Raw genomic sequence first — 19089 nt, 5'->3', positions numbered from 1 at the left:
ACTATTACATTCACCAAGTTATGAAATGAGGTGGCAACACACACACACACACACACACACACACACACACACACACACACACACACACACACACACACACACACACACACACACACACACACACACACACACACACACACAGATTCCTGTGTTAGAACTTGTCCCCAGATACCGATGTTGAGTAAGAGGCGACCACATGGATCGTGGCGTCTCATCGTACTCCGGTGATGGATCGTTCATCACAATATCAATCATTCGATTTGGTCTGGTCAAGACTCGAATATTTACAGGCCGCCATCCTATGACTATTGCAGAGTGCTGCGTTAAACAACAAACAAACAAACAAACACATCATCATATAGTAATGAAATACATAATAACTGGGGTGTTTTCCCAGTAGTTCAACTGTTTGATCTCATGTTCATCTCACTCGTCATCGTCATTTGCGTGTTATTGTCAACGTCGCTTGACTCTTACATAGTGTACAGATAATCTCTTGAATCTATCTGTGATATTGACATCCAATGTCCTTTTGAAGTACAGACACAATGTTTTCTATGTTGTTTTCAGTGCACTGGCTTTGCCCCTCAGCTGGTAAAGTTGCTGGCTGAAGGAGTCGACCCCAAGCAGGCCTGCACCAAGATCGGACTGTGCTCAAGTGAGAACATGTGCTTCAGAGAAACCATAAAGGCTGAACATGTGATTCAGAGGAAAACATATAGCCCTGAATATGTACTTGAGTTGAGGACGTGACTTTTGTGGAAACTACATTAGTATTCACTAACGTCTTTTGACAAAAGTAATGGCAACCTGCGCCGAAACATCACAATTATGGTTTTGAAAAGTATATGAGGTGTAGTTGATGTTAGTGTAAACCCCTAGCACTACTGCTGCCACCGATAGTAAGATACGACATGTGCAGTGGTAATATATGTTTGAAATACAATATTGGTTTCCGAGGAAATATATAAAACATCAACGCCATGGAAGAACCAGTCTTGATTATCTGTCAAAACAGATTCCATTGGGCGTGAAAGCTGAGCAAGGTATCAGATAACACTCTGCATGAACTAATTGATATGAAAACACATCTAAGGCAAATGCTCCTTTTTCACAGGTTCAGAGGAAGAACACATCGAGGAACATGTAGAACATGAAGAACATCACGAAGAACAGAATGTGGCTGCTGTGAGTAACAGATCTATGAAAATATTGATGATTGCACCATATCTTACGGTTATACTGAGATCTAATATATAAATACGTCCTACAGTATACCCATAGTAACATTCACCACATACTAATTGTAATACTAACAGGTAGCTTTTATCCATCTTTCTTCTGTGTTGCAATGTTGGTACCAATGTCTTATTGAAATGTTATTGAAAATGCCCTTCTATTACCATAAGGGTCCTGGGTGTGAGCTGTGCCAGTTCCTCATCAACACCATCGACGAGTACCTGAAGGAGAACAAGACAGAGGCGGCCATCAATGCCACAGTTACAAACTTCTGTAACGAGCTGCCAGAACCTCTCAAGGATACCGTGAGTCTTTATTATTCTGTTTTATTATTCGTCTTCCCAACTCCAACCTTATGTTTGACCATCGCCAGGTACCAATATACATCAAACATCAAACATTGTACAGTTTAGTAAGATATTAAACCCTTGCACGTAGCTTCGTTCTTACCATGTACAGATAATACCTTGAATGTATCTGTAATATTGGCATCCAAGGTTCCTTTTGAAGTACAGACACAATTTATCCATGTTGTTTTCAGTGCACTGGCTTTGCCCCTCAGCTGGTAAAGTTGCTGGCTGAAGGAGTCGACCCCAAGCAGGCCTGCACCAAGATCGGACTGTGCTCAAGTGAGAACATGTGCTTCAGAGGAAAACATATAGCCCTGAATATGTATTTGAGTTGAGGACGTGACTTTTGTGGAAACTACATTAGTATTTACCTGCGTCTTTTGACAAAAGTAACGGCAACCTGTGCCGTAACATCACTATTATGGTTTTGAAAAGTATATGAGGTGTAGTTGATGTTAGTGTAAACCCCTAGCACTACTGCTGCCACCAAATGTAAGATACGACATGTGCAGTGGTAATATATGTTTGAAATACAATATTGGTTTCCGAGGAAATATATAAAACATCAACGTCATGGAAGAGCCAGTCTTGATTATCCGTCGAAACAGATTCCATTGGGCGTGAAAGCTGAGCAACGTATCAGATAAAACTCTGCATGAACTAATTGATATGAAAACACATCTAAGGCATATGTTCCTTTTTCACAGGTTCAGAGGAAGAACACATCGAGGAACATGTAGAACACGAGGAACATCATGAAGAACAGAATGTGGCTGCTGTGAGTAACAGATATATGAAACAATTGATGATTGCACCATATGTTATTCAACGTATGCTTACTGTAAAACTAACAGGTAGCTTTTATCCATTTGTCTTCTGTTTTGTCATGTTGGTGCCAATGTCTTAGGTTAATGGTAGTGTCCTTGTATTACCATAAGGGTCCTGGATGTGAGCTGTGCCAGTTCCTCATCAACACCATCGACGAGTACCTGAAGGAGAACAAGACAGAGGCGGCCATCAATGCCACAGTTACAAACTTCTGTAACGAGCTGCCAGAACCTCTCAAGGATACCGTGAGTCTTTGCTATTCTGTTTTGTTATTCGTCTTCCGAACTCAAACTTAATTTTATTGTTTGACTGTACCGGGTACCAATATATATTACAGATGAAACATATGATCCTTCTTTCTTGTCGTGTACAGATAATCTCTTGAATGTATCTGTAATATTGACATCCAAGGTTCCTTTTGAAGTACAGACACAATGTTTTCTATATTGTTTTCAGTGTACTGGCTTTGCCCCTCAGCTGGTAAAGTTGCTGGCTGAAGGCGTCGACCCCAAGCAGGCCTGCACCAAGATCGGGCTGTGTGGAAGTAAACATTGATACTTATCCAGTTGATCAGAAGAAATAATAATATGATAACAATGTCCTTTAAAAAAACCCAGGTGGAATGGATGCTAATAATATCGTCTATTTCTCTTAGGTTACCCAAAGTGTTTTTTTCTATTGTTTTTAAAAATAAGTGCCTGTTACACTAAACAGACTTCGCCCAGGGTATTCCCTTAACATGAAAAATATATTTTCGCTGTAAAGACGCTGAAATATGTACTTGTTGTTACCTTGCCTTACGCTCGGCATTAATATGCTAAAACAAGGACTCTTTGGCTCGGAGCCAGTATACTGTGTCCGAGTGAGGTATACATGCTAAACTGTATCTCTGAGGGCTAGCACTATAAATTCACACACACACACACACACACACACACACACACACACATAGCTGACAATGTTATATTGATGTACATAGTTTGATAAATCAAGGCAACTGTTGGTACACTTTTAGCCTTTAACAATGACACGATTTAGTGGACAACGACACGTCTTACCTTCACCTGGTTGAAATTTTCTCTTTTTTGAAAAAAATCAATTCCCTGAAAAACAGGTCTATTTATTCAAAGACATATTAATTTTACAAATTCATTATGAAGTATTTTTTATCTCAATTTACAGAATGAAATGGGTGCTGTTTTTTCACTTTGATTAAAACAATACGATTTTATTATTTTAACAACTCTTAAAATATCAGAAAGAGACTTAAATGTAAACACATTATTCAAAATTAAATATGATTTAGTTATATATGAATATATATTGTTTTGAAATGTGTAGCTATATCAATTACTTTACACTATTTATCACTTCTTAGTAATTTTCCAAATAAATATTGAAGGCACTGTAAAAAAAAATATGTTTAGATCCTTAACACAAAACTGAAAGCGATCCTTGTCCCATGATGTTGACGCGTGTAGGACCTTCTTTAAGGTTACAGAAAGAGGCGTGTGGTGACGACTGGTTCATTGGGTTTACCACAGTGCTAAACGTCCACGATCTGCGACACTCGAGGCTTTCCTCCAACATCAAGCTGACACGCCGTCATATAGCTGAAATAATGTTCAATACGACCTTAAACTCCATTTTCAGCAAATGATTTTTTCATTTTTTAAACATTTCTGAATGTTTGAAAAGTTAATACAACTTTAGTAAAATTCTCCAATGTTTAACTTCAGTTTGATTATTTTCTTTTCTATTACCTTACAGCTTCGAGCGAAGAACATGTAACACTTAATGAAGACGAAATAAAGAGACTAGAAGCTGTAAGTACAGCACGGTATATAAGTATTCTCAAATCCATTCTACTCCGGAACAGGTAATGACTCGTGTTGGTTTAATATTTATTTAATTCAAACTTAACATATCGTTGTAACTTTCAAAAACTTGGTAAATGCGCTATCAAGTGACTGGATTTCTGATCCATCACTTGATTGTCTGGTTTGTTTTCATGCCGCCGTCGCATATATTGCAGGAGTACTTATGTGTCAGGCAACAATTTATTATGTTTTACGCGAACTTTGTGAGTGGCGCAGGACATGCTTACCATTTTCGCCTCGTGTCGTCACTGATGTTCAGGGATCCATTCATATAATTTCATCACTATTTTGCCTTTCGCAAATGGAATCTGTTTTTCCGGATAATCGCGACTGCATATACCCTGGCGTTGATGTCGTATGGTATACCTGTACAAATTGATAATTTGCTTCTACTTAAGCTGTATAAGTAGTATGATGTACATGAAGAATATTTGAAGAAACGTGACACCTATGTACGATGAGACTGAACTCATATTGTTCATCTTATTGACTATCCCCAGGGACCTGGCTGTGAGTTGTGCCAGTTCCTCATCAACACCATCGATCAGTACCTGAAGCAGAACAAGACAGAGGCGGCCGTCAATGCCACGGTCACCAAATTCTGTAACGAGCTGCCAGAACCTCTCAAGGACACCGTAAGTAGTTTGTAGTGAAATGAAGCATTCTCTATACAGTGCACCAGTTATCACACGGGTTTGTAATCGTCTGTTTGCTTTCCATGCTACTCATGTCCGATTGGGTAAGTGGGTTTAAATGTATTCTACCCTGGAGTGACAGCTTAATGTGGGAGGAAAGCCCGAAGTAATGCAGGTCTCAGACTTTGGTGAATCACGTAATGGCACTAACACACGTAGAATCGGGGCTAACCGGCATTCGTACCCACAATCGTAGGTTTCTGGCGTGCACAAGGGGCGCTACTCTGCATTGAGAATGGCGGTACCTTTCACCACTGGGCCACCAGTGACACCTCATGTCCGGTTGGATGTATTTTGTCATAGATTGTATTAATAACGTCATTATGAAATATGTACATTAAACTTAGATCAAGATCAGCATGACGTTAATGTGAATACAGTAAATATGAGGTTGAACTGAAAGCGAAAAGCGCTCAAGTTAACTAGAAGGTTTGGGTTGCATGCACCAACCCCCTCCCGTGACAATTTTACTTTTATTGATTGCAGGATATGCAATTTACTGTTAGTTATTGATTAATGACACACTTTGTAACATATAGAACCGAACAAACAGCCTGTTAATTCATTTTCAGATTCAGATTATTCAGAATTCCAATATCTGACCCATAGTACATTACATACGTCTAAAATTTATAGGTGCATCTTAATATCTCCTTTGATGCAAAGAACTTTGTAAAACAATTTTGACAATTTAAGTAATTAGAAGATGTACATAATTTTGCTGCACCATATAGAGTTAGAATTAGCTTTATATTCTTACAAGACAAATTACGTTCTACTGGGCAATTAAATGATACATGACTTTCATCTTCTATTACAAAAGAGGTTTTACACATTACTTTAGGATCATATAATTCACATTTACCTTTACGAAAGTTTTATTTAAACCATGAGAATTCATACATGATTTCAAATGTAACAGAGTTTTTTTTTATAACATCCAGGACTAATGTTAAATGTTAAATACAGTTCACATTCAATAATAGATTTACATAAAGAGTTGAATTCGTTGTTTATTGTATAGTTATTATCGTTGTCAATTAGTTTACATATCATTTAGTAATGTTCAATCATTCCATCGCCACAGTAATTGTTTCTAAAATCATGAGTAGAATTAATTAATTATTGTAGGATAGTTTGGTGCCTAATTATTTGGCCCGATGGAGGATTTGATGGGAGAGAGTCAGAGAAATGTTTCCTGCTTTGGAAAGTCTCGTCTTGACGACTCTTCTTTCGAGACTCAGATCAAGGTCATTTCATGATATGACAATACTCCATTGTCTGTCTTCACCTTAAACAGTGTTACATGAAGTCATGGCACTTCTTCCAACCATCAAACTCTTCAATGACTCCCTCAATGCTCACATGAATGCCTCTGTACATACACAGAGGCGATCATTGTCACTAGTGCACTTATATCCAGCCACAAAAGCATATTTAAAAAAAATAATTAAAAAATGTTTTTCAAATGCTACGCCCCTGGCTGGGATCTGTCAAATGGGACGATATAAGATCAACTCTGCTCTCTTTGACTGGTTTCATATGTCTTTCAGTGCAACGGCTTTGCTCCTGAACTTGTGAAGATTCTTGCTGATGGCGTTGATCCTAAACAGGCCTGTGTCAAGATCGGACTGTGTGCATGTACGTGATTCAAATTATAACATTTAATTCTTATAATGTAATATAGATGACCATGTCATTGTATGTCAATCTTACTTTGTCGAACTAACTTAAGAGAAAATAAACATAACCTTCTGGTTTGTTTAAAAACATTTTAACTTAGATTCTGCTTTTGTTAACCTGTCAAGGGGGAATTTTAAGATAGTTATTATTGAATTTAACGCATAAAACAAATGTTTTCCGAGTAGAGTTTATTACAAGGTATTTGTAACTGAGACGTAATGGGATCGGGGGTCAAGACCTTGGTACGATAAATATTCACTCTTGAGAAACATTCTTTTGTGTTTCAGCATCAGCTGTAGCAAGTGTGAATGAGGACCCAAGGGTAGTGGAAAGGGAAGAAGCGGTAGGATGTTCAACTAGTTCACAACAATATTGGACATTTGGCTAACAAAAGGAATATTTCTCGGGAATCAGCGTGTCACTTTAAATCCTGAGCGTCAGTAATTCTTTTGTCCAATAACAATGATAGTTTTTAAAAGTGTCACGTTATACGAAGTGACGTAGCTTGTATTTTGGGGGAAAATACAAAACGTATTATTGAAATATGACCACTATAATTATGGGTTAATTATAGTGATTTTAGAACTATGACAGAAGCATACTCTGTTATCAAATGACATGCTTGACAGGAGAAGATTGAATTAAAGAGCCTTGATCAAGAAAGGAAAAAATAAAACAGGTTTTCCTCCGCATCACTTTTGAGAAAAGTGGGCCACAGAAACGTTTAATTTTTAATGCAGCCTTGTAATAACACATTATTAGCTCAGTAAACAATACGATAATGATAATGTAACTAAGATTTGTAACGCTATTAATGATTTAATATGAAAAAAAGTAATGACGATTGACACTTAATACTTAACATATCATGTGTATAACTCTCAAGGGTCCTGGGTGTGAGCTGTGCCAGTTCCTCATCAACACCATCGACCAGTACCTGAAGGAGAACAAGACAGAGGCGGCCATCAATGCCACAGTTACAAACTTCTGTAACGAGCTGCCAGAACCTCTCAAGGACACCGTGAGTCTTTGTTATTCTGTTCTGACTGATATTAAACCCTTGTATATACCTTCTTTCTAGAAGTGTAGAGATAATCTCTTGAATCTGCCTGTTATATTGCCTTCCATTGTTCCTTTGAAGTTCAGACAGAATTATTCCACATTGGTTTCAGTGCACTGGCTTTGCTCCTCAACTGGTCAAGTTGCTGGCTGAAGGAGTCGACCCCAAACAGGCCTGCACCAAGATCGGACTTTGCTCAAGTGAGTGTGGAGTGTGGAGTGTGGAGTATATTTGTAATATATATTACACAGACTGTACAATCGAATTTCGAGGTCGAATTTGGTATAACATTTACATACATGACTTAATAAGGTTTCGTTTCACAAATCGATCTTTTGAACCAGGACATGTGCATAAAAACAATACATGACAAGTGCCTAAGAAAACTCATTTGTCTTGACCAACACCAATTAATTTCTAGGGTGTTTCATAAAACCCTAAAACATCTTAGATTTAAAACTGTGGAATGGTGTTTCTTTTGACTTAAAAGTGTTAATCATTAAATTTTTGTATATGAAATGTATACCCACACTTACACAGGCGCAGAACCGGAACATCTCGAGGAACACGCACAGGAACATCAGGAGGAACACAGGGAGGCTGCAGTGAGTTCCATGGTGACATATCTCACTGTTTGTAATACTGTTGTGATGGGTAAAAGGACCACAAAGATATAGATACATTATGATTACAATACAAAGCTAATTGAAATTGCATTTATCCTGCATAACCATACAGAAAAGAAAGAACCATCACGTTACCTTTATCTATAGGGACCTGGGTGTGAGCTGTGCCAGTTCCTCATCAACACCATCGACCAGTACCTGAAGGAGAACAAGACAGAGGCGGCCATCAATGCCACAGTTACAAACTTCTGTAACGAGCTGCCAGAACCTCTCAAGGACACCGTGAGTCTTTGTTATTCTATTCTGACTGATATTAAACCCTCGCATGTACCTTCTTTCTAACAGTGTGGAGATAATCTCTTGAATCTGCCTGTTATATTGACTTCCATGATTCCTTTGAAGTTCAGACAAAATCATTCCATATTGGTTTCAGTGCACTGGCTTTGCTCCTCAACTGGTCAAGTTGCTGGCTGAAGGAGTCGACCCCAAACAAGCTTGCACCAAGATCGGACTTTGCTCAAGTAGGTGGTGACTTGGCTGCAAAAGTGTGCTTACATTCAAACTTAACCTTTCCTTGTGTTTTAGAGGACTAAACGTGTTTAGAATTGTGTTTAGAATCTTGACATGTATATCAATAGAAGTTTTAAAACATACTTAGATATTTTGGGATATTGTGGGAATGTAGGGAGATCATAGCCAATGCTATTTTGTCTAGACTTATGTTTAGACAAAACACACGAAACACTTCGATGTGTTTAGGAACTCATTCCTAAACACGATTAGAGTCAAACCTTTTTTCCTTTCAATCCACGGGTAGGTCGACATATTTTCCGCGTCCTAAGACCTTCGCGATAGGATGTTTCACTTTGCAAACATTGACAAATCATGTGGATTTGTATCAGGAGAGATTCTGATTTCCGATTTTTGGTAGATCGAACTAAACTGCCCTACAAAAGAAATTATCCATCCATGTTTGATGGTGGCCAAAAAGATATTAATATTCCATGGTGATGTATGTGATACTGGTATCAATGTCATGTTTTAGACCTGCACTCTTTCGTCAACTATTGCAGCCTAGTAACGTTTTCATAAAGTTTATAACGTAAAATGTATTTCATGAAAGTAATATCTCTTTTAACCCAATGTCAGAAATGCATTCTTGCCCCAGGTTATGACCAAACACCACAAATAGATGGCACCAAGGCGGTGAGTCATCAGTTCTGCAGCTCGACCAGTTCAGCATAGGCATCATAATAACTACACTACTTATATTATATCATAATTGTAATCTTGTTTATACTGAACAAATCTTTTACAACACTTTTGCCGAATATCTCAAACAGCAACGTAAATAAGTCTTTATTTTTTCATTCTTTTCGTTAGTAACGATACAGCTAATATAAAATATCGTTATTTTACAAAATCCGTGTTTACATTACTATACTATAATAGTGATTGACATTGTTCGTCTGATAACTGGTGAATCTCACTAAGAATCGAGTATTATTTCTAGGGCCCTGAATGTGAATTATGCGAACTTGTCGTGAAAACAGTAGACAAGTATATTACCCAGAATGCAACAGAAGCTGCTATCAACACAACTATTCTCAGGCTTTGCCAGGGCTTACCCGAACCATTGAAAACCACCGTGAGTTGCATGTGCGTTTGTTTGTTGCTAAAAGCCGCACTCAGCAATACTCCAGCTATAGGAAGGCGGTGTGTACATAATTGAGTCTGGACCAGGCAGTTCAATGAATGACATCATGAACATTGAGATACGATGACATGTCATCAGCCAAGTCGCATGGGGATAAACATTCTTACCCAGAATCCCCTGGGGTGGATTTGAATCGATGGCAAACCTAACAATTATGAACAATCTAAATAATATATAATATTAATTTTTTAAAATATAACGTTCTCACGTTTAAAATTCACATTAAACACCTCAAATATACAGATCTCCGAAATTTACGACATTCTTTTGTACATGACAATTATCGTTATACGCTTTTGTTTTCAACTGCCTTTCAACAATCAGTATAATGAGAAATTAAATCATGTTCACCCCTTAAACTCCACTAATCACCATACATCGTTATTGGATGTTGTAGTGTTTCCAGTTTGCCCCTGAAGTAGTGAAGGCTTTATCACAGGGAGTTGACCCGAACATGACCTGTACCAAGATTAAATTATGTTCGGGTAAATACACATAATATTTCTAATTCAGATGGATGAAGATTTGTATTAACTTCGTGACTGCTGAGCGCAAAGAGTGTTAACTTAAACATGGTGACATGAATACACACATGATCCAACGCGAAACATACATTCAGGAAAGAACGGGCTAAACGCTAGACGTGGACAGTTCCAGAGGAGCTTAATATACTGGAAGAATAAATCTGCCCCGTTTAAAGTTAACATAGCTAACAGAACTGTTACTTATATGTATAACGTTCCTTTACGTTGATCGACCCGTGAAGATCCGGGGTAGAGTAGGTCTTCAGCAACCCAAGCTTGTCGTGAAAGGCGACTATGCTTGCCGTAAAAGGCGACTATGCTTGTCGTAAGAGGCGACTAACGGGATCGGGTGGTCAGGCTCGCTGACTTTGTTGATGCATGTCATCGTATCCCAATTGCGAACATCGCTGTCCATGATGTCTATCACTGGATTGTCTGGTCTAGACTCGATTATTTACAGACCGCCGTCACATAGGTGGAATATCGGTGACAGCGGCGTTAAACAACAAACAAACAAACAATTAAATATACAGACCTTGCAATGATACACTTTGGTGCATTGAAGCATTATTTATCCCCAACAGCGTAAATACACGATAGCCACGCCCGATCACAAATGTTGCCCAAGAGAATTCCAAATAACCAGTACGTGTGTACTTAACACTGTCAGTGTTGGACAACATGTTAATTTTTTAAAATACAGCTCACTTACAAACTTTTAAAAAGATCTCAAAGTCGATTTTCAGTTAAAATCATAAAACAAAACGTGGAAGAGTGCAACGTGCAACAAGCCTACTGCGTCACAGTCCGACATATGTAGCCCTATGCCTAGTGCACATTGTCATTGCGAGCGTTCATGTTCATCACCCAGGGTGTTGCAACTTGGCCAACTGTCAGCTTGACGTTATTTGTTGTAATTTGACTAAAGGCGAGGTTGGGTCACAACGATATCTATTAACGTCACCGAGGATGTTGTGTCACCAACTCGTGCCATTCCGGCACCTTCCGGCACCTTCCGTCTTGAATGTTACGAAAAGATGCGGTAAATCCGAGATTTATACAGATTGTCTATACAGACTCCTCTGTTTACAAAATTACTTTGATGTTTTGCAATATTTAATCTGTATCAGCGGCCTTTTCACAAAGGAGTGATTGGATTGTCCAGTGGTTGAAACGTTGGCTTGTCCCACCTACCCCGGCTTGTTGCCACAAATTCCTTATCTTGGCCTCAACCACTGACATTGCCGATGCACGGTGGCCAAGTGGTCGAAAGATTCTCGGTGACGAGCCCCCTTAGTCGTGTTCGGATCTGCTGATCATGTGTTCGGAACCTTGATTATCTCCATTGGCTACTCAGCACCATGCCGTGCTCATCGGTTTCACGACTTTCCTCTGACATCAAGCTGACACGCCGCAATATAACTGAAATGTGTTTTTCAATGCGGCGTTAAAGCAACTGACTAACTGTAGGCGTCAGGGGTGGCCCGGTCGTTTGAGGCGCCGCAATTCGCTGTGAAGAGTTGCGTCCCTTGGCCACGCCAGAAACCTATGATTATGGATTCGAATCCCGGTTCGCCCAGATCATGTTTCTTGGTTTGTCCGCACCATACCCGTACTGGTGTGTTTCACTGAAGTGGTAAACGTCTAAGACCTGATTCACTCCGATTTTTCATCCCACATAAATCTGACACGCCGTGATATAACTTGAATACCGTTCAATATGGCGTGTAGCCTGACTCAAATCAAAAGAAAGACTCACAGTAACAATGCTGTCATATTGCTGACAGTTTATTCCTCGTGTTGATTGTTCCTCCACTTTGTATTTCCAGGCAGCGAGGCGCCAGTCTTCCAGTTTGTCACATGCCAGGTGTGTCGATCCAGCATGGAGAAACTCTACCCTGAGGTGAGTACACCACGACTGACACCAGTGTAGCTGATATTAGCATCCGTTAAATACATGCAACTGATGCAATACAAGTAAGCGGTTTATTCCTGAAACAGCTTCACCGATTTGGATGAATGCATGCATTTGTGTGCCCTGACGGTTCCAAAGGAGTGCGCCCGCCCGCCCGTCCGTGTGCGTTTAACACATCTTTCGAGTCAACCTGTCAGTTCTTTTGTGCTCTTCTTGATATGTGAATCCTGTAATATAAGATAGTAACGCGATAAATATATATGCCTACTTTTCAGGAATTCAAGAAGATTTGTAGAGTGGCCTGCTCCGAGGACTCACAAGCCGAGCAAATAGCGCAGAGTTTCGCCCACAAGGTTAAAGTAGCGATCAAGGAACCAGTATGTATTTTTACTTAGTCATATAATTTTAAAGGTGATAAAATAACAAAATCAACTTTAACAGTAAACCTACTAGGTTGATATATGATCGGTTTACATGTTTCACACAGGCAGGAAGTGCATGTTTATGGTTATAGGGTAAATCTCTCTACCGACATCAACATCAACATCATACCAATGAAGATCCAGGCTAGAATTGGTCTTCAGCAACCCGGGTGGTCAGGCTCGATGACTTGGTTGATACATGCCATCGTACTCCAATTGCGTAGATCGATGTTCGTGATGTCAATCACTGGATTGACTTGTCTGAACTCTGATTTGGCTTCGATTATATGCAGACCGCCGTCATATAGCTCGAATATTGCTGAGTGCTGCGTTAAACAATAAACAAATAAGGTTGTTCCAGTCTATGGCCTTATAGTGTCACATTGCTTGTCACGAAGTAGAATATCTCGGTATGTACCCGGTTTTCCCAAAGGACTTCTTTTCTCACTGTACCCCTTAGCGAAAACATAATCTTGGTAGCCGGAGGTTAGTGGAACATTATCTTCAAATAATGAAAGATACATGGAATTGTCAAACATCACATGTTACTAATGTTATCATGATGGGTTTTTTTAGTTTATTGGCCGCCCCGGGTTGCCGTTTGGTTTCGGCCCCTAATTTGCTGTAGGGCGTGTGACCCCTATCAATCATGACCAGGTCTGGTGATCGTGGGTTCGAATTCCAGATTCTCCCAACATGGTCATTGATATCAGAGCTACTGGGTTCACCGATGTGGTAAATGTTAAAGACCTGCGTCACTTCAGGCTTTCCTCCAACATATTGGAGGTAATATGTCATATTGTTAGGGCTGTGTTAAACCCAACTCACTCACCCCCATGTTTCCAGGAGAGCGCTCTGACGTGTGAACTCTGCGAGCTGCTGGTGAAGACCCTCGACACCTACCTCAAGAACAACCACTCATCGGCCGCCATTAACTCCACGCTCCAAAAGATCTGCAAGTCCCTACCCGCAGCCTTGCAGATTGAGGTACCAGGAACCTTCTCGCCCTAGATTCCGGGCTAGAACTCGTCCCAGTAACAGTGTTAGATGCGACTAATGGATCGGTATGTCAGGTTCGGTGACATTGTCGATTGCGTGTCATCGCACCCTGGCGGTGCTCATGACTTCAACCATTGGTTAGCCTGGCCCGGACTCGATTATTAACAGGAAGCCGTGAAGCTGAAATATGGCTGACTGCTTGAAAAATATGTATGTGTTACTAGAAGAGCTATGATTGAACCATATTTTTCAATATGTAATGAATGCCGACTTTCAAATTTAAAGAAGTTAATAGTTTGTGAAAACAGTTCATTTTACGTTTGTACGTGAAAATAACGGGAAAACAAGCGCGATTTTGCAGTGAAAAGCTTATATATTTAAGGAACCTAGGTTGAGAATAGCTTCATAATGAGTGGTAGTTTTCTATGTTCACCGCACACTAACAATAAAAAGCTATTCCCAGTTACGTCATTTAATTCCTCACTGCTTCGTACTCAAAAGATGTACTCACCCAATTTTTTCATATTCTTAAAGTTAACCTTAACTTCTTTTAAGTAATATATATATATATATATATATATATATATATACTAACTTACTAACATTGAAGATTTTACGTGCGCTTTCCGACTTCTAGCGTATTTCGCACACGTGATATATATATATGACAAAATATGCATTGATTCTGCAACTGTTTCCAGTGCAAAGTGCTGACTCCTCTCTTGGTCAAGGAACTCGCTAATGGCTTCAACGCAACCAAAGCATGCACCAACATCAGGGCCTGCTCCAACGACACAGGTGCGACATTTTATCAACGCCAGCCAGATAAAAGCTACAAAACCATTTCCATAATCAAAAGAAATCTCTGTACCATTTTGCCATTCTGAGAAATACATAAACGTGGTGTATGAAGCACTGTGAGATAGCGGTGATACCAGATGTTCGCGAAATGGTGATCATATCCTGCCCCACCGGTGGCACCGTCATAAACACATGCAAAGGCAAATCAGTTGTACACCTGAAAAGACACGGGAATGTTACGATTTAAAATGTGGATATGCATCAGACATATTTTTTTGTCACTGATACATCAAATTTGGAAATATCCTCTTCCTAACATAATACATTTTGACCGCTGTGCTAAGGCCTGGCGGGGCGGTCGGGTAGCCTAGTGGTTAAAGCGTTCGCTCGTCACGCCGAAGACCCGGGTTCGATTCCCAACATGGGTACAATGTGTGAAGCCCATTTCTGGTGTCCCCCGCCGTGATATTGATGGAATATTGATAAAAGCGGCGTAAAACCATATTCACTCACTCACTAAGGCCTGGCCTGCTGTAACTATGATCAACAACCTCTGTGCAAGAGTCGTATGACGCTCGTTGACATCCTGGTTAAACCGTCTGATGATCTTAAGGTTCTTCTTTACCTTATCTGATCAACGACCATAGTTGTGTCCTGAAAAGTCCACAATCCGTACAAATTAAGACTTTAAATCGTATCTATCTTGTGTATATTAAACTACCACGCCGTGATCAACTGTGATACTAATCATAGTGGCGTTAAAGGGGGAATAATCCCGTGAAAGTTGACAGTCCCAACAAATTTGATTCAAGTCGCCTGAACACCACTACAAGTGTCTGCCATTTAAAATGTTACGTTGCATATTACTCAAGAAAGGTTAAAGAACACTTGTGTATTGTTGCGTCCTTTAGGCGCGCCAGAAACCTATGATTGGGGGTTCAAATCCCGGTTCGCCCCGATTATGTTTCTAGGTTTGTCAGCACCATACCCATGCTCGTTGGATTCACCGGAGTGGTAAACGTCTGAGACCTGCATTACTTCGGACTTTCCTCCCACATTAAGCTAACACGCCGCGATATGACTAAGAACCTGTTCAAAGCGGCGTAAAACCCAGTTCACATACTCAGTGTCTCATATGACTACAGTTAATCTGTCATCTGTGAGAGTAGTACATATTAAGTAAGCAGTTAATGTTGACCAAATTCTATCTTGGCACCTTTCTTTCTCATACAGTTTCATTTAATCTTGTATGTTCATCTCAATCATCCTTTTTCAGGAGAAATTTTGAGCCGTATAGCCCGCAGTCTCACCGAAGAAATGAACAGCCTTGGCGGTGTGAAGTGCTCGCTCTGCAAGGACCTGATCGGCGTCATCGACTTAGACATCAATGGTGACGAGGTCAGTATATACAGGGGTGTATGTATGTCTTGTATAGACTCCCTGGCAACAGTATTTATCATATAATGGACAATGTTATCGATGGAGAAACCAATCCGATAACCTGGGTGTTAAGATTCGATAAACATGCAAATGAGGTCACTTCAGGATCGCGGTGGGTAAGTGAGTGAGTGAGAATTGTTTTCCCCCGCTTTTAGCAATATTCCAGCTATATCACCGTGGGAGACACAAGAAATGGGCTTCACACTTAGTACAAATGTGGGAATCGAACCCGGGCCTTCGGCGTGACTAGCAAATATTTAAACACAAGGTTGCCCAAGGCTGTCTCCCGACGTGGTGGGTCGTAGGTCATAATTCCAGGGGATTGTCTGGTCCAGACTCGATATACAGGCCGGGGGTATGTAGCTGGAATATATGGTCAAGTCAACATAGCTGATTGCACTTACATGTTAACTATGGATACACACACACACACACACACACACACACACAGCCAGGGAACAGCCAGGAAACTATATGTACAGTATGTAGCTCACGGGGTATATGTTTCCTGGCTGAATGTTATATATATTTTCAGGCGAAGACAAAGAAGCAGTTTGAAGATGTCTGCCACCGACTGCCCCCACCCACAGATCAAAAGGTGAGTTGAAGTGCCCAAAACGGCCGATTGTACGATTCCGACTATATGTGCATGTGTTTATGAATCACTATCAAATGCTGATGCTATAAAGCGTTCGCGAAAAGGTGAGCACTGGTGGCACCAGTCACAAACACATGCAAAGGCAAGTCAATTGTTCACCTGAAACAACTCGGGAACATATGGTATAAGTCAAAATAGGGAATTGCATCGGACATAATTTTCATCGCCAATGCCTCAAGTTTGGAAATGTCTTCCACATGTCTACCATTACCACTGTCTGAAAGCTTCACTGAGTGAGTGAGTGAGTATGGTTTTACGCCGCTTTTAGCAATATTCCATCAATATCACGGCGGGGGACACCAGAAATGGGCTTCACACATTGTACCCATGTCGGGAATCGAACCCGGGTCTTCGGCGTGACGAGCGAACGCTTTAACCAGCTTCACTGAGGTCTTGAATGTTGAACGAGGAACGTCAAACCACGTAACACTTACTCATATTTACCCTTGATGCCATTCAGATTGCTAGTATAGCTCATCTTCCCGAGGCAAGCGTGTCCACTTGCCTCTACCAAAGCCTAGTTTCTACCCTTGCCACATCAAGGCCACTTTTCTTGGCTCGACCCTTGCGCCACCTCGCGTAGATCACGAGTTGTGCCCCTTGTGATGAAAACGCGATATCCAATCAGATCGCTCGCTGTTCTTTTCTCGTAAAGCTTCACAGAGATGTCGACTACCATAGTCGATCAGATAACAAAACGTAGGGATTTCACCCCTAAAACATAGGTAATCCTTTGTGGGGTTTAAAAGATGAACAAGACATATTCTTGTCAACAAAAAGACAGGGGTAAATCACTTTCATACGAATGTGTACCAGTCGTGGATGTTGATTTTGTGAAACGTTCTCTGATTGGACTACCGATATGCGCGATGGTCCTATCATATTTAACACAGGAGAGTGGCCTAGATGTGGCAAGGGTGAAAACAAGACTTTAATCAAAAAAAAGGCTAGTGGACGCTCTTGCCTCGGGAAGATGAGTACAGCTGAGAAAACGAGCTTCCGGCTTCGTCTACATGGAATAGGTTACCGAAATGGACATATGATGAGTTCTTCATTAATGGTTGTTGTTTCTTTCTACAACACCATCTTACGGTACACTATAAATTATAACAGCTGAACAGTTGGATAGGTCATATAGCCAGTAGTTAACATTGAAGCACTCGCCGGCCTAAGCATTAAACACGCTAAGCACCTAAAGAGAAGCAAATCGCAACGATTGCCTCCTAATTCTTTACTTATACACTATATATTGTAGTCCTACCTAATATTCATGTGAATCACAAACATCGACAGTTATATTTGTTTCAATTTCGATGAAAATCTTAATTCATTCATTGTGGCCTAAAATTACATGTTGACGAACTGACACATACTGAACATGCCATTGTATGTTCTAGTGTCTCGACTTTGTGGTGCCAAACTTCCCCAAGATATGGAAGGAGATCGTCGATGGCAAGCTTGCCCCCGAGAAAGTGTGCCAGACAATCAAGTTGTGTTAGGACCACTGTCATTGACAGCGCCACAGCTGTAGTTACATCGTTGCCAAGGAAACCGGTGGCCATCTTGAAAATGGCAGCCATCTTGAAAAATGTGTTGCCAGTTCTGCTGTTATTACTACCATAAACAGTTGATTTAGAAGTGTATAAATCAGACAATACGAATCTATGTATATACATTAATTGCTCAATTTGCACAACATGACAGCCGGCGTTCTTACTTGTAATCAGAAAATTGACATTAACAGCCGAAGTTCTTGTCTCCATAGAAACAATGAAATTATTAATATCATATCAGAATGTACATATTTCTATTCCTACCAATATCCATATTTATATAAACTATTATAATATAACGGCATGATTTTGTATATATTTGAAATATGTAGAATTAGGTATTCTAATGTATGTCCAAATATATTCTATATTGTTGATTTTTATTATACAATTTGTAAATATATGATTAATTCTAATAAACATGTGAAACTGCCGTTCAAAAATGCCTTATAGTATACATATAGTCGCTTTTTACGGCAAGCATTGGTTGCTGAAGACCTATTTACCCCGGATCTTCACGGGTCGATGCCTAGAGAGGGGGTTTGGATCCCCACTACATTTAACGACTGAACTGCATAACACAGGCCAGATTCGCAGGGGACTCGGTTAACTGGTTCCGGGCTGCTGTTCATTCCCTGGAATAAACGAGGACAGAGTCTGCGCAGCATTCGTTAGGCACCAGTGGAAGGGATGGGGGAA

At 40.1% G+C, this 19089-nt stretch overlaps 1 protein-coding gene across 4 annotated transcripts in view; it reads left to right on the top strand.

Annotated features, from left to right (window-relative positions):
- Positions 1–18823, top strand: part of LOC139469865 (uncharacterized) — a 32578-nt gene extending 13755 nt beyond the window's left edge. The window contains exons 13-38 of one of the 4 annotated variants that reach the window (XM_071252177.1): positions 571–658; positions 1118–1188; positions 1410–1544; positions 1781–1868; positions 2297–2367; positions 2528–2662; positions 2874–2961; positions 4188–4243; positions 4798–4932; positions 6546–6633; positions 6963–7018; positions 7562–7696; positions 7848–7935; positions 8276–8340; positions 8509–8643; positions 8795–8882; positions 9530–9567; positions 9875–10009; positions 10476–10563; positions 12432–12505; positions 12793–12894; positions 13786–13926; positions 14640–14736; positions 16016–16137; positions 16715–16777; positions 18235–18823. In XM_071252177.1, coding sequence (XP_071108278.1) covers positions 571–658; positions 1118–1188; positions 1410–1544; positions 1781–1868; positions 2297–2367; positions 2528–2662; positions 2874–2961; positions 4188–4243; positions 4798–4932; positions 6546–6633; positions 6963–7018; positions 7562–7696; positions 7848–7935; positions 8276–8340; positions 8509–8643; positions 8795–8882; positions 9530–9567; positions 9875–10009; positions 10476–10563; positions 12432–12505; positions 12793–12894; positions 13786–13926; positions 14640–14736; positions 16016–16137; positions 16715–16777; positions 18235–18336 — 2484 coding nt within the window. In that variant the 3' untranslated portion in view covers positions 18337–18823. Of the gene's footprint in view, positions 1–570; positions 659–1117; positions 1237–1409; positions 1545–1780; positions 1869–2296; positions 2368–2527; positions 2663–2873; positions 2962–4187; positions 4244–4797; positions 4933–6545; positions 6634–6962; positions 7019–7561; positions 7697–7847; positions 7936–8275; positions 8341–8508; positions 8644–8794; positions 8883–9529; positions 9568–9874; positions 10010–10475; positions 10564–12431; positions 12506–12792; positions 12895–13785; positions 13927–14639; positions 14737–16015; positions 16138–16714; positions 16778–18234 lie in introns of all 4 variants that reach the window. The other 3 variants (XM_071252176.1, XM_071252178.1, XM_071252180.1) reach the window with 3 other exon arrangements.
- The last annotated feature ends 266 nt before the right edge of the window (positions 18824–19089 follow it).

Source organism: Haliotis cracherodii, unplaced genomic scaffold (genome assembly GCF_022045235.1).
Source record: "Haliotis cracherodii isolate W230 unplaced genomic scaffold, xgHalCrac1.p SCAF_2, whole genome shotgun sequence".
Classification (NCBI taxonomy): domain Eukaryota; kingdom Metazoa; phylum Mollusca; class Gastropoda; order Lepetellida; family Haliotidae; genus Haliotis; species Haliotis cracherodii.
Note: the sequence above shows the minus strand (reverse complement) of the source record. Positions and strands in the feature narration are given on the sequence as shown.